The 24590-nt window shown below is 46.6% G+C and overlaps 1 protein-coding gene and 1 long non-coding RNA gene across 9 annotated transcripts in view; both read left to right on the plus strand.

Moving 5' to 3' along the window:
- The window catches only part of LASP1 (LIM and SH3 protein 1), a 38544-nt gene extending 23920 nt beyond the window's left edge, over positions 1-14624 (plus strand). The window contains exons 5-7 of one of the 2 annotated variants that reach the window (XM_036990857.2): positions 8653-8806; positions 9178-9278; positions 9565-11683. In XM_036990857.2, coding sequence (XP_036846752.1) covers positions 8653-8806; positions 9178-9278; positions 9565-9582 — 273 coding nt within the window. In that variant the 3' untranslated portion in view covers positions 9583-11683. The other variant, XM_017680947.3, reaches the window with a different exon arrangement.
- A 2629-nt stretch (positions 14625-17253) lies between these two features.
- LOC118967020 (uncharacterized) overlaps positions 17254-24590 on the plus strand; it is a 64387-nt gene continuing 57050 nt past the window's right edge. For 5 of the 7 annotated variants that reach the window (XR_012130745.1, XR_012130748.1, XR_012130747.1 and 2 more), the window contains exons 1-3: positions 17254-17582; positions 18133-18295; positions 21611-21720. This is a non-coding gene — a long non-coding RNA (uncharacterized lncRNA). Of the gene's footprint in view, positions 17583-18132; positions 18296-21610; positions 23723-24590 lie in introns of those variants that run through there. The other 2 variants (XR_005053799.2, XR_005053798.2) reach the window with 2 other exon arrangements.

Genomic DNA, 24590 nt, shown 5'->3' on the forward strand with positions numbered 1-24590 from the left:
TGGGTGCTGACATTGCAGTCATTTCCGCCCTCTCTCGGCCTCCTCCCCCACCTCCGCTTGTTCTTCCTTCCTGTGTAAAAACCCCAGCCGGCTCTGCCTGCTGGCCCTGCACCTCTGGGCCTGGACCCTCCTGGGCCCGGGACGGTCAGCAGTTTGGCTGTGGCAGGCAGGGCTGGGTGTGGAGAGTCAGTGGTGGGTCAGTGGGCCCCATAGCACCTTTAGCCAGGGAACGGCTTTGGTTTCCTGCTTGGCAGAGCCATAGACCGGCAGCCAGGGTGGCTCTAAGCTTTTGGGGAGGCCACCTCAGGGACTTTGGGCATGGGGGGGCAGGGTGCTGCTGTGAGCTGGAAGCTGGAACATAGGCTGTGGGCTCATCTGTGCACAGGATCCTGGGACATAGAATTTTGTAGGGTGTGCCCAGCCAGCCTGGGCTAGGAGGTCCTACAAATGAAGGACTAGGCAAGCAGTTGTCTTCATGTCTGGAACAGAAAGAGGTTGGCAAATTGTCCAGTGTAACTCTGGGCTGAGGGACTGGGGAGAGAGGCCATGGGGGGTCCGGATTTCAGGTGGTCCACCAGACTTCGTTTTCCCTCCCCATTCCTCCACCCAGCCTCTTTGGTAAGCAGCTGCTAGAGGCTGGCTTAGGGTGGGCTCCAGCAGTGGCCCAGGTGGCTCTCAGAAGCCAGGGCCCAAGCCAGTAGACCCAGCCATGCCCAAAACCATGGCTTTCAAACTCTGACTGCAGCCTACAATATGAAATACATTTTGCGCCATGGCCCATCAAACAGGCATGCTTATTTATTTAGAGAGAAAACAAGAGTCAAAATGTTCATGGAAGAGTCTTGACTACTTGGAGGACATTTGACATATTCTGTTCTGTTTTGTTAAGATGCTGTTTGTAGACTTGACTACGTGGTCTTTGCAACCAGGTTGACCTGCAGCTTGAAATTTGTGGCTTGAGGAAATGGAGCGCTTCCTTTGGGCTGGGAGGGCATGTCTACAAGGGTTCTAGTTCACCGCCCCCACCAACAGCCTGTTTCGGGTGCTTCTTCAGAAGCAAAAGTCTAGCCTCACACCCTAGAGCTTCCCTGCCCCCTGCCCTGAAGGGTAAAGGTCTGTCTTAGAGCTCTCCTCACAGACTGAGGGGGAAACCTGGAATACTCACAAATATTCTTCAGCTTCTGTGGCTTTTCATTGTGAAGACTCTTGTCTTTCATCACTGACACTGACTCCCCATCTGCAACCCAACTCCCCCGCCTGACACGTGTATTGCATCCATCCTGTGGGTTTTTGATGGGGGGAGGCAAGCAAGCCCAGTCCTCCCTGCTTCCCTGTCTGGAAAGCTTCCAGAATACTCCATGCCCCACCTAGGGCACCTGTTCTTCTTCCCTCCCCCACCCACTGGTTATTGGAGGTGTTAATATCTGAGGAGCCCTGGTAACAGAACTCACTGTGGCCAAGACATCCACACCTAACAAGATAACCATCTTATCATTAACCACAAAGCTGCAATTAGCTGATTGTCCTCTGCAGCTGAAACAGGGAAGTGACTTGAACCTGACCTTGTTCTGCTTTTGCAGCTTTAGCTAAAACCTGTAAAGTGTGGCCAGAGCTGGAAGACTCTTGGTTTCAGTGAATGCAGTTAGAATCTGTCAATGTGAGCCTCCAAACAACAGTATAAAATCATTTGGGAAGGTTTATTGTAAATGCAGGCTTATGGGCTTCCTCCTCCCAGGTCACTTGAATCAGCTTCTCTGGGAGTGAGGGTCAGGAACCAGCATTTAAAAACACATTCTCTGGGTAACTATGGCGCTCACTGAAGTTGGAGAATCATCACCGAAAGGCCCGCAAAAGCTTCACCAAGCCCTAAGTCAGAGGGTGCCAGGCCTGGCCACATCCCAGAATCCCAAGGGAAGTTTAATCCACATTTATAGCCATTGTTAAGTTGTCCCGACCTCCAGAAGAGTTTTGGGAAAGTTGGTGTTTAGAGCCACACCTTTGTTTTGTATCCAATATGGTATCCCTTTTTGTAGCTTGTTACTCATTCCCCAGCTTAGTATCAATGACTGCCAGCTGTTTCCAGAGGTTAGGCCATCTTGCAAAGAGATGAAGACTTCCCTCCCCACAGGAATATGCCCCAGACTAGAAGATTTGCAAGCAAGAGCATTTTAAAAACAAAAACGAGTGCTTAATCTCCCCAGGTGGTGTTTAAATGCTTTGCATGCACATGGTCTGTCATAGTCGGATCAGTGTTGTCAGTGTAATTATTATTACTTTAAAGGCAGACCCATCTGTTTTCTACATTGTGCCTAAAGGAAGGATGTAGAGTAAAGTTGGCCTGAAAAGGTGGACCATTGTCTAGGACTGAGAATACGTGGACAGTTTTGAGGCAAGATGCTAGTAAGTTACACATCCGTGGTCGTCATTAAAGCCATCTAAAGGATTGAGAGGCCAGGGCCCGTGCTATGGGTTGAAATTTGTCCTTTTGGAATCCGGGCCTTTGGTCACGACCTCTAATGGATTGGGAAATTTAATTTATGAGCCCTCTTTATGGGAGCCACTGTCTTTAAGTAGCTCTACTTTTATTTATCATATATCTACTTGCATTTTGACTTTCTGTATACAAGGGTGTGTCTTTTAACTTTTTCTGTGAAATGTAACACCCAGTAGCATACGGTAAACACCTGAGTGTGTACTCACCAGCAAGTCAAAAAACAGAACATTACTGTACCCCTGTTAAGATGGAGTTGTCAAAGTATTAAAAACATAACTGCCATATTGTGAGCACCTAGCGTATATTTAACTTAATTATGAGGAACCAGTGGAGGATAGGACAGGCAGAGGCGATGCCTGGACAGGGAAAGAAAGTGCTGGATACAATTAGACAGAACTGGTTTATGTTCTGCCATTTGCTGCAGAACTAGTTAATGTTCTAGAGGACCATACACTATAAACTTTGGAGACATCCTTACTATAGGCAGAAATCCTTTGCATTTCTATCAGTCAAAAATAGTTAACAGCTTATGTTCCTTAATTAGCTTCAGTCTTTAGAGTCTGGGCCTAATCAGTAGTAAATAGTGAAGGCAAACAAAGTTCCAGCCCCAGAGTCAAATGACCTGGAGGCAGACTTGTCAGACAATCCTCTAGTTCAATTTTTGAAAGTGTGTGCGTTCTTTACTTTATAATTTTAATATGTTACTATGCATTTCTAAATTGTTCTAACTGATTATCTACATATAGCATATATTCTTTTGTGTCTTGCTTCCTTAGGACCACTTTGGATTTAAAGCTTTGTCTAAGCGTTTGCACATAGCTGGCGGTCATTTCTTTTTCATTGCTGCATAGCATTCCACTTAATGCTTATGCCACATTGTCTTGCCCCAATGGGTTTCAGCCCTGGGCAAGTTCACTATGGATTCAGTGTGACCAAAGAAATGACAGTAGAATGTTCTTGGGATGAAAGGGTTATACCCAACTTTATTTCCACAGTGACAGGTCAATCACTAAAATTCTGTTCACTCAGAGCAAGTCTGTATGCAGCAACCCAGTCTCTGCCTCGGGGCTTCTCTGCCTGCACAGCCATCCTCTGGACCTCTCTGCCCATACAGCCGTCCCAGTCTCTGTCCTCTGCTCTGCTCTCTTGCAGCCTTGCAGCCATGCCACCGTGTTGTTTAGAGCACTGGGCAGGGCCCTTTATATAGAGCCAATAACGACACATTGCCCACACCTGTGCAGTGAGCTAGCCAGCCAGGGCCAGGTGAGAATCCTGGCCACAGGAACCTTCATTTTATCCAAACACATTTTGTTGATCTTGGTGTTGATAGATGTTTGGATCGCTCCCACATGCTTTGGACATCCTTATACAAATTTCCTAGTGTGGAGTGGAATTGTTGGGTCTTAAGAGTATATGCTCCTTCAACCTTACCAGATAATGGTGAACCATTTTCCCAGTGGCTGTACTGATTCACTCTCCCACCAACAGTGATGAGCATTTCAATTGCTCCACGTCCTCAAACTTGTTCACTTTAGCCATTTTGATTGTGTCTGATGGTATCTCACTGTGGTTTTAACTTGCATTTCTGATTATTAATGAACTGGAACACAGATTTACATGTTTTAGGAACAAAAATATTGTTAGTCTCTAATAGGAAGCAGCATTGCATGGTGGTTGTGAACTAAGGATCTAATTTTAGAACTGGATTCTGACTAACCTGCCAGTTACCCACCTCCTGAGCCTTGCTTTAAAAACCTATAAAGTTTATTAAAAACTTTATAAACCTATAAAGTGGGGATGATAGTGATACATTGTTCCTGTGCTGGCAGAGAAAAGGAAATGAGTAACTCATGTAAAGATACAAAATAGGCCCTCAACAAATGGGAGACCTTGTTAGAAAAAGTAGACCCAGCCAGTGAGTTGATTATTCCATTCCAAGCCCGATGTTCCCTCATTAGCCATGACGTAGAATCATGTGGGAGCAACGTGTAGAGTCAGACCTTTGTTTTCCACCACAATCATTGGAGCAGGGAGTTCAGAAAACAGAATATCAGCTAGCCTACAAAATGCATTTTCTATAGCTTTGCAGTGGACCTTCCACTAGTCATCCTGGAGTCTGGGCTACCAGGGGCCTGGGCGCCTTATCCCACGTGCACCTGGATCTCTCAGACGCAGTTAGAATGTGGTGTCCTTTTTAAGCTGGGGCCCTGCTGACATTTCTGGGCTTATGGTGATCAGCCCATTCAGGGCTCGTAGAAGATCAGAACGTTGCTGAGCTTGGAGCAGGGAGGCCCTTGGAGTCTGGGAATGTTTCTTTCCCGTTTGGATGTGCTAACCCCCTTTCGTGGGCCTGTTTGCTTCTGAGACCATTAGGTCAGCAAAGTAAGGACAGTTTCTGGGGAGGGGAGGGTTAGGAAGTTGGCAGTGTTGACATGTCATCCAGGTGGGCCCAGGCGGAAGGGGCTGCAGCCTGGCTATGCTCAGCCCACCTATCCTTCTGTGCTGCCTCTCTGAGTTCACATGCCTGGCATCCTCTTCTCTCAAAGTCAGGGTGACCTTATGATCATTATCCCTGTTGAGAGTGAAAGGGTCATATTCCAGAACATAAGACATGAACTGGGACGAGGAGCGTGGTCACCCTGCTCCATGCCTGCCCTAGCTGTCACTTTGACTTTGTGTCACCGGCCTCAGCCCTTACTGAGCAATGAAAGCTCTGCCATTTAACTTCTGAGCCTCATTTCCTTCTCTGTCAAATGGGAATTAAAGTATACTTGTCCAACTTCCTTTTTAGGGTGATTATCATCAGGAGCAAGGTAGGTAATATGCAGAGCCTATAGGAACTCAGTGTGAAGAGCTGAGCAAGTGTGAAGGTTATTAATATGAACAATTATGGTTGTTATAATTGTTACAAATAATTATATGATATGCAGCTGTTGTGGGGAGGGTTCTTCTGTGTTAGTGAGAACTGTGAATACACTTGGGTCAGCTGGTCATATTTTGACAAATATTTATCTTTGGGTAGTAGATTTTTTAAAAATTAAGGTATCATTGATATGCAATCTTATGAAGGTTTTACATGAGCAACATTGTGGTTTCAACATTCACCCATATTATCAAGTGCCCGTCCCACCCACCCACCACCGCCACTGCAGTCACTGTCCATCAGCGTAGTAAGATGCTGTAGAGTCATTACTTGTCTTCTCTGTGCTGTACTGCCTTCTATGGGTAGTAGATTTTTAGGGAACGAAATAAATGTCTCAGCCACTTGTGGAGACCCACACACGCCCACTTGTTTTCAGCTTGAGTTTGTTTGGGTTCCTAGAGCTGGTTGGCCGCTTCAGGACTACCTGGGAGCAGAAGGTACCCAGGCCTCAAGGCCCAGGGGAGGGACTCTTCCACGGTCACATGAGTAAGCAAAGGGCTCATGATCTTCCAGAGATGAGGCATGGGGGTGCCCCACAGCCATGATGAAGGGCTGAGTCTGTGGGACACTGACAGCGCCAGGCCTTGGTCCCCTGGTACAGACAAGGAGCTGGGGCCCAGACAGACTCTTCCCAGGGCTCTCTGCCACCCCTTCACACCCAGAGGGGGGTCTGTCAGCATCAGGGACACCCAGCGAGGCCTCTATCCACCTCCACATAGGCACTTCCCCTCCCCTGTCACTGGCTGCCAGAGGGGTCAGAAAGTAAATTCAGGAAGCTGACTCCCCCACCCCCAGGACAAAAGTCGAAAGGGAAATTGCCCTGTGAGCCCAGAGGCCTCAGGAGGGTTGTCCCCTTGTTCCCCCAACTGCCAGTGAGTGGGGGTCATTGGGGGAGTGGGGCTGAAAAGACTCACCTTTTGCCCTGTCTTAGGAATCTGAGAGGTGGGCACTGGCCCCGTGTCTGAGAACTTCACCCCTAGGTGCCTTCCACGTGGGAGTTGGGGGAGCCAATGGGTTTTCAGTCTGGCGAGGGCGGCTGTCTCCCCCCAGGAATAGGCTTAGCCTGTTTCACCATCTGGGTGAAGGTCCCAACTGAGTCATGCAGGGGAGGTGCAGGGAGAAGAGGGGCTGGTCCTAATTCCAAACCCCTAAATAAGGTGCTCTCTGCCTCCAGACTGGACCCATCCTGGGTTTTGCTGATGCCCTGCCTGCCCTCCCAGCCTGGCTACAGTGTCATTTAGCCAGTAGACTCGAGGCAGGTATGCCCAGTGGCCATGCCTGCAAACCGCCTACCCAGCTCCTCCTGTATAAGTTCTGCCTGACCAAGTGTTAACTCCTGCCCTCCATTCAAAGCGAGTCCCAAGGATGGGGAGAGAAGGCAGCAGAGTGGGAGTTCATGGCCAAAGGGGAGTGGCCGGGCTGGGGCAGCTCCCATCAAACCGGGGCTAGGGGGACTTATGGGACACGGGGCCACTGGTGCCTTTCCTTCAGAAGGACAGGTTTTGCCCCCTAATTTCTCCATCCCCCAGCTCCCACTGGGAGAATCGCTGGGCAGGATCCTGGTGAACAGGAAGTGACAACCAGCTTCCAATCCGGTGGTCCAAGGCTTGGAGAGAATTCCGGGCCTGGGCCTGTCTGGGAAAGAAGCAGTGTCCTCTCCCCCAGTTTCCCATTCTGTCCTTCTCTGCCCCATTTTCTCCCCACTCCCAGCCCAGCCCAGCGCAGCACTCCCACAACACCCAGGAACACTCAAACCGCAGGCCTAAGCCCTGCCCCCTGGTTGCTCGCCTGCCCACCAGCAGCCTTCAGGGTGGGGCCTTGGCACCAAGGGTACAGGGAGAAAACCTCGGCACTCCTGGGTCTGGTTCTTTTTCATCTCATACTTGCTTTAATGAATATTTTTAGTGTAAATTTTATGGTATATATTCCTTACTTATAAAGTGATTATATTTAAGTAATTTATAAAAAGATATAATTTGGAGAGGACTGTGCTAAAATATTTACCAGCAGGAGCGTGCTATTTGCGCAAGCACGAGTCAGCCTACTTTCTCTGAAAAGGGCCTGATGTCCTCATGAAAGCAGCCACAGGAAATAGGTAAACACATGACCTGGCTATATTCCAATAAAACTTTATTTCTGACACTGAAATTTGAATTTTTTAGGAATTTTATATATCACAAAATATTATTCCTCTTGATTTTTTTACTTAAAAAAAGTAGGAACCATTCTTTGCCCACGGGCTACAAGCCAGCAGGCTGTGGGCCCATGGACCATAGTTCGCCAGCCTCTGCTCTAGGCTACTGGTTCTTAAACTTGAGTCTGCTTCAGTCTCACCTGCGGAGCTTTTAAAAATCCATATTCCAGACCCTCAGCCCTGATTTTTTAGATTCTGTGGAAAGCTCTGGAATCTGCATTCTAACAGGCAGCTCAAGAGGGTTGAAAGCAGATAGTCCGAAGACCAGGTTTTAAGAAATGCAGCTCTGGTGGGTCTTGCTCAGTTAGCCCGGGCTGAGTACCTGGGGCATGTGACGTCCCCAGGCCTCTCTTTGCCCATTTTTGGAACCGCACAGAGGAGGAACCCATCTGCAGGATAACTGCCCACTCTCGGAGAGGGCCTGTCAGTTTGACCTGCAGCTTGGGGTCCTCAGCAGAGCTCTGAGAGGTCATGCCCACAAGAGGCAGAATTGCCTCATCATCAAGAGCACAGGCTCTGGAATCTGCAGGATCTTGGGCAACTCACTTTGCCTCAGTGCCTTAGTTTCCTTCCTGTCTGTTACGTGGGGGCTGTAATACACCCCCTTGTAGGTGCTGACGAGCTGAGACAGACTCGTGATGCAGAACACCTAGCACAGTGGCACCTGCTGGGACCCAGTAAATAGGAGCTGCTGGTGTTGCTGTGGCCCCGGGTGGAAGCAGGGCAGCCCCAGTGCCCGCCAGAGGCACATCAAACAACCCCTTACCGTGTGTCTGAAGCTTTAGCTTACATGGGCCCTTTACATCAACGTCTCATTGCATCCTCCAGCGACACCCGAGGGAGGCGCTGGTGTTCCATTTTGGAAAGGTGGAAACAGGCCTGGCGAGGCTGAGTAGCTTGGCCAAGGGCGCACAGAGGGGACCTGGCTCTCTGCCTGGAGCCCTCAGGGAGTCTCTCCCCTCCCGAGGTCTTGAGTGGCAACAGGAAGGGAGCTCTGGCTGGTCTGCTGTGGCCCTTCATCCAGTGCTTTCTGTCCTGCAGATAAAGTACCACGAGGAGTTTGAGAAGAGCCGCATGGGCCCCAGTGGGGGTGAGGGCCTGGAGCCTGAGCGCCGAGACTCCCAGGAGAGCAGCAGCTACAGGCGGCCCCAGGAGCAGCAGCAGCTGCCTCACCACATCCCGACCAGCGTCCCGGGTGAGCATGAGGCTGGTGGGGCAGAGGACCAGGGGCCAGGCCAGCTGTAGGGTGGGGAGGAGGTCAGAGAGAAGCCTAGTATACACGTCCACACACACAAACTCTGGGGTCCTATTGCCGCGGGGGGCATGAGCCCCGGGCTTGGCGCCTGCACAGGGCCTCAGTTGTGGCCAGGGAGAGCGGCCCCTGCAGTAGGATATGCAGCAGCAGCAAATGTGCACACACAGCCACAAGCCTTTGAGCAGTGGTGAGAGCACGGTTGTGAGGGGTGGAAATACATGATGCAGGCTTTGTGGAGGAAGGGAAGGGGCTCTGGGAAGAACTGGGTTTGGCAAGGCAGTTTCTGAGCCCCGCTGCTTCCCGTTGTCCAGGTTACCAGCAGCCCCAGCAGCAGGCAGCCCCATCCTATGGAGGCTACAAGGAGCCTGCAGTGCCAGTCTCCATACAGCGCAGCGCCCCAGGCGGGGGCGGGGTGAGTAGCTCTTGGGCTGGGCAGAGACCCTGGAGGTGGGAGGCCAGAGGTGGATGGACTTAAGGAAGCCTCCTGAACAAAGCTAGGAATGCTCCTTAGAAACCCTACCCAAGAAGCCCAGCTTCTCCTCACTTTTGACCCCAGCTCCTATTATCATCTGAAGGTAAGAGGGATCTCAGCCTCTGGGCAGAGAGGAAGTATGTGCAGAGGGCAGAGCCCTGCCCCAGGTGTACTTTGGGCAAATCACCCGCACCCCCAGTTCACCCTTTACATTTCCTTACTCTAGTTACCTGGAAGCGCATGAAGCACCTTTCTGCTTGGGGCCTCCCGGACCAAGGCTCTGCCCCCCACTATTCCTGAGGATGATCCCCCACATCCTTTAGATCTCTACTTGCCCTGCCTCCAAGGGGCCCTCCCAAACCACCCCATGTCAGTTGGGTCTCCCCTGACATTTCTATCACTCCACCCCCTGGTCTCCTTCAGAGTACTTCTCTGTGTCCCTGCTGGACTTGAAGCTCTGTGTGGACAGGGCAGTGTCCTTTTCGTTCTACTCTGAGCTGGGCACAGAGCAGGCACTGGTCAACTCTGGTGAGTAAATGAATGAGCAAAGTAGGAAGTGGGCAGGATCAGGCTTTGCAGTTCTTAGAGTGGTTGTGCCCTTTGTGCAAGGCTGCTGTCCTCCCACTGACAGGTGCAGCTGAGCCACCCATACTGAGCCCCTGGCCAAGCTTAGTTCCTCTGTGCTGGGTGCCTGGAAATTGAAAGCAGCATGTATAGAAGCAGGAGAGATAGTAATTACAGAAATAAAATAGCCTGAGATAAGTGACCTGGTGGAGCTTCATGCTCTGGACACAGAAACGAGGGAGTGTCAGAGTATCTGGGGTATGGGTGGGACCAAGAGGTCCTCTGAAGTGTAAGATTCCAGATGGAGTAGCCAGTCCTTCAAACACTCACTAAAACTCTCCAGGACACAAAGAATTTGGCTCTGAATAAAAGACCACCTTCCCTGCCCTCGTGGAGCTTATGTTCTAGTCACGGAGACAAATAAGAAGGCAATAACTAAGTCAGTATATAATGGAAGGTCAGATAGTGGCAGATACTGTGAAGAAAAAGACAGCAGGGTGAGGGGAGAAAGAGCAACAAAGTCCTCAGTAAGAAGAAAGAGTGAGAGGTGCAGGGAGAATGCCAAGTGCAAAGGTCCTGTTCTAGGGAAGGTCAAGGGCCAGCAGGAGAACATAGGGAGTAGAGAGAGGAAGAGGGTAGGAGATGAGGTCAGATCATGGAGGGAATTGTAGCCACAGGGAGGCCTTTGTGACTGCTGAGCCATGCATAGTGGCAGGGTTTGGCTTACTTTTGTAAATATTGCTCTGGCAGCTGTGTTGAGAGGCAGTAGAAGGTTGAGAGCAGACGCAGAGAGATGAATTCTAAGCATAGATGGCTGCAACTCAGCCCAAAAGATAGAGGCAGAGTTGGAAGAGAGAGAGGCAAGAGTTGGTGATAAGAGAGACCAGGTCACTCAAGAGGGGTGTGACCTTTCACCCCGCAGCCTTCAGAGCCTATCGAGTTGGTTTCTGCTGCTTGAAAATTTGAAATTTAGTTCTAAAGAGGATGGCCTCCGAAGGATTTAAAGCCAGAGAGTAACATGATCAGGTTTGCAATTTGGAAAGGTCCCTCTGAGATCACATGAGAAACAGTCGGAGGGGGCAGGCCAGAGGTGGAAACAGGCCTGAGCAGAGGTCCTGGCAGTGGGGAGGAGCCCTGGCGCAGTTCCGGGGGTCCCTGAGGGGCTTCTCCAGCCCTGGGCCCCTTGGCTCTTGGTCCCCCCAGCAGTCCTAGCATCTGGCCTGGAGGACCACAGAGGCTGAGCTGACCCCCAGCGACAAGTCAGTGTCAAGGGCTGCAAAAGTCAGGGCATGTTAGAACCTTGCCCACCTCCAGGGCCACGGCTGGATCCATTTGCTCTTCCTGGACAGTTCCTAGAGTTGAGGCTTGCATACCGTGAGATTTTGGCTGAGTTTAGAAGGTGGAACCTGAGAGACGCCTCTTGTGTCACCTGGAGATTTTTCTCCCACAAACAGAATAGGACTTTTTCAACACTATCGGGCATCACGACCATGGGACCTTCCTGCATTCCTGCTCAGGGATGGGGGAGGGCAGAGCCAGTGTGACCTCGGTCCTGGTCTTGTGCCTGACCCTTAGTAGATACCAAATACATTGTAAAAGGTGTGATTGCGCTCAGACAGTGAGATGCCAGAGTGAGAAAACCCATGGTAGAGCCCAGCCCTTTCTTGTGTCCCAACTGCTGGTTCACTGCTCACTGGGGCTCGGCTCTGGGGTCCCACAGAGTTAGAAAGCAAGGCTCAGGCCCAGGGGAGCCAGGCCCTAGGCTGATGGCACCCCCACCCCTGCAGAAGCGGTACCGTGCTGTGTACGACTACAGCGCCGCCGATGAGGATGAGGTCTCCTTCCAAGACGGGGACACCATCGTCAATGTGCAGCAGATTGACGACGGCTGGATGTACGGGACCGTGGAGCGCACCGGTGACACAGGGATGCTGCCCGCCAACTACGTGGAGGCCATCTGAGCCCCTGTGCTGCCCCGCCCCATGTGTCTTCAGTGCACTCCAGGCATCGCATCTGTCCTGGGTGTGACCTGGCCACCCTTCAGTGTCTCTGTTTTTTCGATCTGCGACAGCTCGTCTATTTCCACCCTCCTCCAGCTTCTTTTGCCAACTGACGCCTTGTTCTGCCACTTCCGTGGGCTCCTTCCTCCAGCAGGTTTTCTGCTTGACCAACTTCTTGGTTTTCTCTCTGGATGGAACAGGTGTGGACCTCTCTGGGGGAGGCCGAGGCTGCGGGGCTGCTCTGGAATGGGAGACCTGTCAGCTCCCAGGCCTCTGCCTTCTCCTTTCTGCCCTTTCAGGCCCTCCCACCCACCTCCTCACACTTCCAGACATACCAGGGCTGGGGCAAACCCCCACCCCCCAGGACTCCCAGGGAAGGGCTCCATACATTCCCAGGAGGGGGACCCCATGCCCTTGCCCCAGGGTAGGGGCGGGGGTGAGGGCTGCTGCTGTTGGGTAGGGACCAGTGACATGAGCTTTGCCTCTGTGTCTGAAAGATGGGGCTGTGGCCCTCTGAGGGTGCCCCTCACCGTCTCCCCCTCTCCAGGATAACAAAGGTGGGGGAAGCTCCCACTTTGGGACTCATTCATCCCCCCCACTTGTGTTCCTTCTCACACTGTGATTTTGCTCTCCTGCCCACGCACACCGGTGTGGACAAGGAGCTGCCCGGGAAGCACAGCTTGGGTCAAGGTCTCACCCTTCTTCCTTGTAGGGACAGCTTCTGGAAGGAGAGGAACAGGGTGCTCTCTCCCACAGCCCTTTTCCTCCTCCCGCCCCCAGTCTCCAGGGACCTGCCTTGCCCCTTGGCAGGAAGCCGGTGGCCCCTGTGCTCTCAGGCAGGCCACTCCTCCCTTCTCCTCATGGGAAGACATCTCGGCCTCCCTCCCTGCCACCAAGTGGACTGGAACCGTACAAAGCCCCAGGACCCTCCGTACCTCCAGGTCTTAGGGCATGTCTGCAGGTGTCTGTCACCTGCAAGTGCGAGCAAAAGAAGGGGCAGGGTGCGAGCCTGCAGGAGTTGGGGCTGACAAAAGGGTGCACAGAGCCACCTTCTGTTTTCCCCAAAACCCAGTGAAGGGGAGGCTCCTGGAGGAGAGAAGTTCCTTATGTTTTCTTTGGAGTGAAAATTCCTCATTCTATCCCCAAATGGAAGAAGCCCACCCACCCCCCTTTCCAGTGCACTGGACAGAAGGAAGGAGGTGACTGGAGTTGGTGGGCCTGTTACTGGCAGGGGGAGGGCTGGGGGAGGCTTTGTGGCTCTCGGCATATTCTTATTCCTTAACTCTGTGTCCTGGGCTGCAGAGCAGGGGCCAGAGGAGCCTGCAGCACCCACACTGTGGGTGCCTTACTGTGGGGGCTTATCCCCCTGCCCCAGGCCTCCCCCTCTTAAAGCCCCCTTGAAGCAGAGGGAGAGGGTCCCAGGGCTGCAAAACTGGAAGCACAGAGCCCAGATAAGGAAGGGAAGGATGGTGCTATCTCCAAGTCCCTTCTCTTGCTCGTTGGCGGCCCAGATGACCCTTGCCTAGCTTTACTCATCTCTGGGCTTTCTTATCATCCCTCCCGCTTCACCCCTGAGTCCATGCAGGCCCCACACTTGACTTCTTGGCATCTTTGTGCCCTGCAGGGGAGGGAGGGGCTTGCAAGCATATTCAGCAACACTGCTTAGGAGCCAACTTGGACATATTTACCCCAGATCAGAGGGTTAAGGAAGTGACTGAGGAAGGAGCCCCTGAAGGACCAGTACCTTCCTCTTTGGCCCCAGTGGAGGTGAGGGCAGGTGGAGGGCCTTAGAATTGATGATTTGGAGGAGAGGGAGCAGCTTTGGGAACCTTAGAGGAGGCGCCAGTCCATTCTCTTTCCTCCCTGATCTCAAAGCACAACTTGGATTCTGGGACCAAAGGTCAGAGGGGATCCTGTTGGAGGACACCAGCTATTGGTTGGAGGGAGGAGCAAGAAGTGGCCTGTTTTCCCTCAGCTAAATTGCTCTTCCAAAACAAGGGAAACCAGCACTGGAATCTTACCGCTAGCCCTTCTCCTCCAGTCCTAAAAATAGGGGGCCTTTTCTTACGCACCCCCAGAGAGAGGAGGGACTGCCACACTGGTGCTGAGTGACCCAGGGATTGCTGTGAGTTGTGCTCCTTTCCAGAACCATCCATCCCTGAAGCACAGAACCTGAGGGCTGGGCCGAGTTCCTGGTCTTGTCTTAGAGTTCTCAGAGGTTGTTAGCCAACCTTATCCCAGGAAAGAAGCATCAAAGCTACAATGTGAATATAACCTTAGTGGACCAATAGTAAAATGCAAGAAGCCCAATGGTGAGAAAAGTGAGTTTTCTCAACACTGCTTCCTCTTTTCTTCCTCACATCCCTCCAGGGAAATCTACTTTATTGCTTAATTTCTGCCTTTTCCTCCCTCACACATGCACTTTTGGGCCTTTTTTTTTATAGCTGGAAAAAAAAATACCACCCACAAACCTGTATTTAAAAAGAAACAGAAATGACCATGTGAAATCTGCCTCTATCCAAACATTTCATCCGTGTGTGTGAAGCCGTCCATTCATCTTTTTATATGGGGTGGTTGTCTTTGGTCTGTTTTGGTCCCCTCCCTTGTGGGCTTATGCTTGGGATCAAATCTTTCTGGCTTGTTGTGATTCTGAACATTTGACTTGGACCACAAGTGAATCTTTCTCCTGGTGACTCAAATAAAACTTTAATTTTTACCTGTGGACTTGGTTTTCTCTCTGGCTCTGAGGTGCTGCTGTATGTGCGTGCATGTGTGTGTGTGCGTATGCGCGCGCATTAGCCCATTGCCCTGCGGACAGCCCTGCTGCCCTTAAGGGAGAGAATGACTAATTTGGAAGCTGTTAACCTGGAGCCACAATTTGGTCTCTGATTGGGGCCTTGACACCTACTCCTTGTTGCGAACTGCTTTGCAGCCAGTCTGCTGGCTGCACCCATCTGCCCTGCGTGGTGACACTCCCACATATTTTCCTGAGCCCCCTATTCTCTTACTGTCTGACTTCCTTAGTTTGGCTCCCATCTCCCCAACAGCCAGTGCTCTCGTGAGGCAGGCAATGGCTAATTCATCTTTGAGTCCTCAGTGCCTACCCAGGGCCAGGCACATAGCTGCTCAACAAATATTGAATTAATGAATGAGCTCAGCCTGGAGACAGTTTTAGCTTTCTGTCCCTGCCTGGCACATGGTACGACCTTGGCATGTGTTTGAGGAATGAAATGATGGAGGGACTGGGACAGTCTGCAGTAGGATAAGATAGGATGAAGCCATCTGTAAGGTGGTCTGGCAACCCAAAGCAGTACTCACAATGCCTTAGGAATGTGATCTTTAACAGACTTTTTCCCTTCGATCTTATTCTCAGCCCTGTGAGAGAATTACCTACTACGATGTCATCTTACAGGTGGGGATCACTGAAACCAAGAAAGGCTGTGACCTGGTGGAAGTCACACAGCCAGCCAGTGGTAGGGCCCAAGGCCTCAGCCCCCTGCCCCACCCCCCACCCCATGGCACTTTCAGCTGCATGCCATGCTACCCTGCCACAGTGGGTTGGGCACCCATACCCCTTGCACTACTTATCTTAGTATCTCCCCTCCTCTGTCCTCCGCTCCAGGTGCCCTAGTTCTGACATCTGACCAGAAGATCAGGTGGCCTCCCCTCTCTTCCGTGGGGTTAGGAAGGGGACAGTGGTGAAGAAGGAATGCAGGTCCTTCTGCCCCAGCTCAGTGCCACCTGCCAGCCTCATGTCTAGCTGCCTTGTGGAGGGAGGCATTTCCCACCCGTGGCCCAGAATTAAGGCAGTCTCTGGCTTCAGAATGGCTTCCGGCTGGAGATGGAAAGGGCTTTCCCCCAACTGAGCCTCTATAGTCAAGAGAATGACAGCGAGTCAGCAGGGCTGGAGCAGTGGAGGGTCAGAGGCAGCCCTGGCTGGGTTGATTAAAGACATCCTGACGCCTGCTCCCTTTCTGCAGGCACAGGATGCCTAATATTTTCCCAGTAGAGGGAATGATTAGCAACTCTGGCTCCTGCTGGCGTGCCCCCTTTTGTCTGCCAAGTTGCAGCCCCATTTTCAGGGTACTTACTCACCTTGGAGCAATTTGAGGGGCAGTCTGCCTGGGAGGATATCAGCACCAGCTCTCCACTGCCTGCTCACAGAAAGCTCTTGTGTTCTGCCTCCTAGGCAGGAGCCAGTGGGAGGAGTTCCTGGGCCCTCTTCAGCAAGTGGCCTAGGTTCTCAGGCTAGCGTCAGGACGGGGGTTACTAATGCCCTTGTCCCCAGGCCCTTCAAAGGTACTATTTGGAGTGGAGCCAAGGACGCTAGGCCTCAGAGATGTCACAGGGAGGTTTCTTTGTTTTTAATTTAATAGGGAACAATTAAGACATAAAAACAACACAAGACATAACCGAGTATCAACACCCAGCTTTAAAAAGTGAAATTCCTTTCCCTTCAGAAGCAGCCACTTGAATTTGTATTTCTAGATACTCTTAGTGCACAGGGATGTGGCTCACTGAGAGTCCGTTAGTGCCCTTTCTGGGTCTAACACCAACAACACGTGGAGCTTTTAGAAGAGGATACGGAAGCAACCAGGAATGTGGGTGATGTCAAAGGGACAAGGAATGGTTAGAGGAGAGACCTGGTTGCTCACACTGTGAATGGAGTGACCTGCACAAACGCACAGCTAACTGTGCAGCACAGGGAGGGCTGAGGGGCATTTCAGACTAGCAGGGTGGGCCATCTGGGGTGAAAGAAGAATATGGCCTCTGGAGCACTTGTTTTGAATCTTGGTCTCTGCTGTTTCTGGTGCAACATCAGGTAAGTTCCTGACTATCTCTGAGCCTCTAGTAAAGACTTGCAGGGAGACTGAAGTCACACCATGTGTGCAATGTCTGGCACGATACAGGAATCCCATAAGTTCCAACCCCAGAGATGCCAACTGAGACTCACATGAGACCTTTGTCGGTTTCCCTCCATAGCATGACCTTTGTAACTTGCCGATGGCCCACCCAACTCCCAGCCATTCTTTTTGAGATAGTATGTCAGGGATGTGTGAGAAGAAGGAGGAGGAAGAAAGGCAGGTGGGAGGATTCCTTCCTAGGGGACCTGGGCAGAGAGATCGGATCGCCTCCTAAGTCCGTATCACGCAGGCTCGAATGGGTACAAAGGGGTGGGATTGGGTTCCTGGGGAGAAACTGAGCCTCTTCAGTTCTGCCTGGTCTAAATGGAGCAGTTCCTTGGTTACCCACTTGCGGGCTCTGATTGGTTGGCTGTGGGAAGGGGAAGCACGGGGGAGGGAAGCGAGCTGCTGGGGAAGCCGGAGCATCCGCAGGCCGGCCCTGGGAGCGGGAGGGGGAGGGGAAGAGAATGAGCCTTGGAGGGAGGAGGGAGCCATTTCTCTCCACCGACTACGGCGTCTGTGCTCACAGCTCACATTTCCCCGGAATCCAGAGGTCTCCTCGGCCAAGGATTCCATAATGCTGGATATTTTCCTCCTGATGTTCTTTGCCATCATAGGCCTGGTCATTCTGTCTTACGTTATCTATCTGCTCTAGTGGCCTGCAGCTGCGGCGGCGAGCCCGCAGAACAGCTCATGGGGGAAGGATGAACCTGACCAGCCGAGCATCCTGCTTTGCTGACACACCGGTGGATTTTTGCTTCTCGTCATTATTTCTGGTATTGATTCAAAAACAAATTAAAAGAGATCTTGTTTTCCTATTCTTAGATGCAATGATGTAGCATTTCTCAGATCACTCTGAGAATAAGAAATACCAGCTTCTTTGAAACCTAATCTAAACTAACGATTTTTAAAATGAAAAATAAAACCCAGATTGTGTAGGATTTTTAGGTAGAATGGGTTAGAAGTGGTGTGCATGGTGGAGGGACAATTATCTCCTAGTTTTTTTCTTCCAGTTAGGTGCTCAAACTCCCAAGTTGTCCACTTTCTCCTAATAATAAGGTGAAACACATCCGTCTGTGTCAGCAGAGTGGCTTACAATTATGCTTGCATACATGCACTAATTAGCAACTCATCCTCCTAGAGGTTGACATAGGACATGAAATTCACTTGGGAGTGGGGTTTTGGGTATGTCCAGTCTTTCCCAGTTATGGGGCTGGTAGAGGGGAGGGAGGAACTCCTAATTCTTCTGTTAGTGCATGAGCAATACTCGGAGCTGAGGCCTTTGCCGCTGATCCCATCTGAGCCTTGTTTTTGGGTTTCCCACAGCTCCTGGTCTCCAGCCCAAGGAGAGGCTTCTTATCAACAGCAGCAGTCCTGCTGCCCAGCAGACCTCTTCCAGAGCCTTCCGGAAATGGTTAACCTCTGTCAAGCAAGGGGTTTTGTGAGCTCAGAGGCAAAGGCACTCAGCTGGGACATCAGGAATTCACGGGTATGGCTGGCAGATGCTGTGTGTTTGAACTGTAGGTAGAGGGTGTTAAAAACACTGCACTGAAATGTAGATTCATTAGTTACCATGGAGAACTACTCAAATATTCACTTTGATGGCCTTTCCTTAGGTGTAAATGCAACTGCATATTATGCTTAAATATGTTCTTTCCTTTTCCTGTCACAGGCAGATGTTTCCGAGTTCAGGAGCACATTGTGTATCTTCATCTGCATAGTAGTCACTCATCAGTCTTTATAGATTGCCTAGTCTGGGGCTGTGTGGTTTCCCTCGTCTCACTCTCTGGCCAGAAGGAACTTGTCATTTGAGTGTTTAAGATTTATTGTTATCTTTTCTATTCCTTCCACTTTTGCCCAGCTTCTCTTTTAGGAAAATGGTTAGATAGTCCTCATTCTTTGTGCCTGGCTGAATTAAAAATCATTGAAATGAGATGGCTATATTTACCTTACTTGTTTATTCAGGAAAAAAATCTCTCTTACCCAAACTAAATATTTTTTACATTGTTGAATATTCCTTTTCTGGAAAAAAGCCCTTCTATGTATTTCTCTGTCCAATTAGGTTTGAAGAAACCACCTTATTTTGGGGTCCAGAGAAGAGTAGAGTAGAGCTCCAAATCTGTGGTATCTATTCCTGAAAAGTCCATCATAATTTCTACTTTTGCTTTTCCTTTCTAGTTTAAAAATAAACAAGGAGTAAGATTAACTTTAATAGCTTTTATTCTTAACATTGTGTTCAAATTCCATGCTTTAAAAGGAAATAAAATTGAGGCAGTATAACATATGTCACACTTAAAATGGAAAACTTGCACTTTAAAATTTTGGCCAAGGAAAAACCAGTTCTGGAGCTTTGTCCTGGCAACAAATTATGTGACCTTAAATAAGTCATTTAACTTACAGGGTTTCAATGTATTCTGACAAGTGAAAGGTTGGACTTTCTCATTTTAAAAATTCTGTAATTCGAGGATGCATAATCTTTGGCAACTACAACTTTGAGAACAGAATTCCCATGGAACAAACTCTTAATAGTTTACCAGTTGTGTGCGTTTCTGCTCTACCCAAATGACGTTTTATAATAATTCATCCGCAAAACTCTTCTTGGCACCAACAGCCACATTGTGAGGAGAAAATGACAATGTTTATTTACCCCAAACATTTATCACCGATAATTTGCCTAAGCTGTTTAGGGAATATTAAACAAGTACAATACTTGTTTGGTATGTAACAAAAAGAGGTAATCTGACTGATATGCTAATGCAAGAAGTGGGGCTCTGAACATTAATACATTGATGGATGATCTTCAGTTACCTGTAGAATCTTTGATATGACATTTCCCACTAAAAATTTCCTCTGGTTCTTTGGTGAAACTTTGTGTTTCAAACTAAAATTTTCTACTTCAAGTCACCATAGCAGCTCTTACCTTACCTAACGTAATTAGGGCAAGTGTCAGTATTTTGGAGGGATCCAAGTTACACAGTTAATTATGGTGGCGTAGATCTTCATGGTATGGTCTCTGACTAAGTGGGCTCTGAAGTCTTTTATAAGGTTAAGGCTCTTCAGTCTGTACCCACACAAAGTTGAAACGACTTACAAATTCAGTGAAAACAATCAGCTAATTTCAGTTATACACCAGTGGTATTGTATACAATATATGGACAGAAAGGTCAATATTTTCAGTTACTTGTGAAATATTGTTTAAAAAATAATTACACTTTGGAAGAAACTTTATTACTTTGTGCCTATTTCATGCTGTAATATGAGTTTATAACAGAGTTCTATTATTGTGTTCATCATTTTGATAACATTTTTTTAAAACCACATTTAAACTATTTGTATTTTGGCATCCTAAAACAAAACACTGGTAACAGTTATTTCTGTAATATAAAGTTTTGTTAGTTTTACAAATCTGTGTCATTGGGCAATCCTGTCCTATAAAATGAGGGCTGTACTTCACCCACATCAATGTCGTAAAAATAACTCTAAATAATTGTAGCTTACTTGAAAAAAATGTGGCATAATGCTAAGATTACATTAATACCTGCTTTCTTGGTAAAAAAAAATAAGGGGTTTGTGTGGAAAAGTGATGTTATTTCATTTCAGGAGAAGATAGTATATTTTGGGAAACAGTTAAGTAATGGAATGATAATTCTTACTAAGTTAGAACCACCTAAGAGTCACTATTCTGGGTATGTGGAATCAAATCCAACCTTTTTGAGTCTGAAACTTGGCATGATATGATTTATGAAATTTCAGAAAATTTGTTTGCTTTTAAAAGGCTTAAAAGTAATATTACTCATACTTCAGAATCCCTTTAAAGTATCATTTTGATTTTAAATTACTCAGAAATAATGGGAATTTCCCTTAATACACACTTAAGCATAGTTGAAGTGGAAAATAGTTTTGCTCCCTTTATTTTAAACAAATATAAAGTCATATATAAAGATGGAAATAGAAAGTCACTGACACAACTTGCATTATAAATTCAAACATGTAAAGGCAGATATATTTAGAAATACTTAAGAAATGTTTTGTTCTTAGAAAGCCATTTAAGATCTTGTTAGTTATGGGAAAGTACAGGTAATCCACAATACTTAAATATGTATTTTGTTTTTTGAAGCTTATGTTTAACTATAATTGAAACATTTCTATTTAGCAGCAGCAATTGGTTTATTAATAGGTTGGGAATTTGGTCTCTGGATTAAATAGCAGAATAATAAAGAATACAATCCTACTTACAGATTACTGTTCAATTTATGAGTTGTTGCGAGTAAATAAAATTATTGATTTATATACTATAATATTAAGCATAAATATATAACTAATTGCAACATTATTTTATATTAAGACATTTCATATTTTGACCATGGTAGAGCTATAATTAACAGCTTAAATAACTAAGTTCCTCCACAAGAAATAATTTAAAGAAATTATATATTCAATGACTTGCATGACAAACTGAACAAGTTAGAAATGTTTGTAATTTTAATTTTATTAATATAAATAAATAACAAGTTAACTTAAATTTAGCAAATATTAAATATTTAGGTATCAAAGACATTTTACCATAAATATAATACTTTAAAAATAACAATGCATTTTTTTCAGTTTTGTGTACCTACAAGAAACCAGTGATCTTAGGTATCTTAGAGTATTAGTTAAAAAAAAATTTTTTAAACCTTTCAAGGGCTAAATTTTTTAAGTCTGTAGATACTTGAGGAATTTCTGGAGTTTTATTTGCTTTCTTCATGGGAAAAAAAATGTATTCTTAGTTCTTTGGCACTTTTTTTTTCTTTTTTACCTACAGAAGACTGTCCTGTACTGCTGTCTTTCAGGTCAGAAGCATGTGTCCATAGCCTGATTTCCTACAGGTTTGACAGCTACCCGCTATGGAATCGTAAAGAAGTCACATTGCTAGTAAGGTTTCTGTTAACAAAAGAGATTTTTATAGCAGCTTTGTGTTTTTGCCCTTCACAGTGTTTATTGACATAAAAATCTGTAATCATATAATTGAGTACTATTCACTTTAAAAAGACTTTGATAATAATCACATGAAGAGGTCAATGTTTGCTTTTTATTGACAAACGGTTCTTCTAGTTGTACCCTCTGCTGGGCACCTCACACTTGCTCTAATCTCCAAAGATGAATAATTATCCTGGCAATAAACCTTTGTTATTAACAGAAGAACTGGGAGCATGAACTAAGTCATCAAGGGATAGGAAAAGTGTGAAATAAGTGCCTACTGTTCACACTACAGAGAAGAGCCTGATAAGCAACCTCTTGAACTTCTTGTCAGCCTGAATTGCTTCCCAAGTACAGTAACTTACTGCCTGTGTTGTGACAAAGTTGAGGGGTCAGAAGAGCATGAGAAGAAATTATCCAAAAAAGTGTTAAGGTTACATGTTCAGTGTTTCATGAGGTAGAGAGTATTTATTAGAAGATACATACTTCAAAATCATTTATAAGAAAAGTAGCATCATTAGTTTGTTAGTAGTACTATTCTGGTGTACTGCATGTGTTTAGAAACAATAGTAAAGATAAATACAGTGATATACTGTTGAACTTGCCTACTAGTAGGAGTAAAAATCATCTTACAAATCAAAATCAAAGAAGACCGAGGAAATGAGAGCTAGAAAGAAGAGCTAGAAGCCCAGGACAATATCCTAACTTAGGAAAAGGTGCAGAATGAATTATCTGACCTGTTAGTAGTTTACATCATTATGTTATTATGACTGTTCTAGATAGTTAGAAGTGGACAGTCTTGTAGAGTTTTGAGACTATCCATTGTGCACATGCTCCTGTTTTTGTGGCAATGTCTGTACCACCACCTGAACATCGCACTAATCATAATATATGCTTTTGCAAGTTAATCTCCCACTTTAAAATTTGATAATATCACACTGTATTACTAAAGACAAATGTATTCAGCAAAATACTGGACTGCTGAATTGAGGAAATTGCAAATTTGGTCTCAAGTGTTATTTTATCTATTAACAATTGAATGAAAAAATTTTCAGTTTACCCTTTATTGGGAGCAAGATGATATAATTTATCTACTGTACCCAAAGAATGAATCAGATTTTTTATGTTCCAAATTTCTGGGGAGAGCTGAGATAATAATTTTGCAATTCCCAAACTAACTCAATTTATAATGTGTCTAAAATTTATAGCAGCAGTCATGTCAGTTCAAGTGTGTAATGAAATTCAAAAGCCAGGTCAAAAATGTTTTTAATTAAATCATGCTTCTTTTGTAAACTTGCTGAAAATAACTGCTGTGGAGACTTAGATAGTTCAAGGAATTCAAGGCAATGTCACAGTACCAAACTTATTTCTCTGAGAAAATTGAAACATCTATTTAGAAAATATTAAAAATATTCACTATTTAGTTAAAGTTTTTACTTTTCCCTTTGTCTTTTTTCCCTAAATAATCTAATGTGGGTATATTATTAACTTGGAATCACCAGTTTTGATAAATAAATGGATTAGGCTTTCCAAAGCATGTATGGGAAAAAAGAGTGAGAGAGGGGGAAAAAAAAGAAAATTAAGGCATTATTTTATACTCTGGTATCTCCCAACTTTTAATTTTTATAATTTAGTTGTGGGTGAATTCTTAAATTGAGAGGAAGAAAATGAAACCAGAATAAAAGCAAGGACTTTGGTTTTGCATACATATGCAAATGTTACATTCTGGAGAAAAAATAATTGCCATTCATGGAATTACACTTGGACATCCATCAAAGAGAGGCAGTTAATATCTGACCCTCCAAAAATGAAGTGCTTTTGCTATTGAAATATAGTAAAATCTTGTAATCACAATTCATATTTTCTCCACAATATTCACTCTTCCTAAATTCTATTAAATCTCTTACTGAGCCCCTCTCGCCAAACACTTGAAAATTTTCCACAATTTATAATATTTATATTTAATATCCACTTTTGTGGGTAATCTCTGTATCTTCTAGTATTTCTTCCCTTCATCAGCTCCAGAGGTGAGTTAAGTCAAGAGCTTCAGAAAAGCCAGCCTCTGAGAAGTTAGTGGGAAGGGGTGTGTCTTCAGAAGTAAAATGATCAAACCCAAGGAGAAGAAAATGGGAGATGCTCCAGCTGGAGGAGGGCTCCAGCATTATTCAGCCCCATTAGGCATTATTACTTTCTACTTTAATAATAAAGGTAGTGATGGCAGATGCTAGTTAGGCTGAAATAGTCCTGGAGCTTCTTGGAATCCATTTACTTGAGTGAAGAAAAACCCACTCTCTCTGGGCTACTCTAACCATCCACACTTCCAGTTTCCATCAAGTTCCACTCTTTAAGACAGGGAAAAAAGCTTTAGGAACAAGTGCAAATTATTTGTGAAGATTGTTCTGGCAGCAGAGTAAGTACTTTATTTCATTTTCTATATTCCCTTATTTGCAACATTTTACTCTAATCCCCAGGAAAGAATAAAAGATGATTTGATTGTATTAAGACAATATTTATCTTCCCTTTATAGACTTTTTGTATGATTTGTGTTAAAGAAGGAAATGTGTGTGTGTATAGACAGACATATATATGGATGGCTGTGTATATACATCCACACATTATTCTTCCTTTGGTTATCTTTTAGTTCATGCAAAATGTGAACAAAATACAACGTTCTTTGCAATCATATACCAAGAAAGTGGTCAAAAATGCATTTACACCTGTACATTCTAAAACATCATATTGGAATCTTCACAAACATTCTAGGTTACTATATAACTTAAACAAAGCGAACAGATACATACAATTTAGTTTGGGTCTTCTCTAAC

The sequence above is a fragment of the Manis javanica genome, chromosome 4, assembly GCF_040802235.1.
Source record: "Manis javanica isolate MJ-LG chromosome 4, MJ_LKY, whole genome shotgun sequence".
NCBI classification, from domain to species: Eukaryota; Metazoa; Chordata; class Mammalia; order Pholidota; family Manidae; genus Manis; species Manis javanica.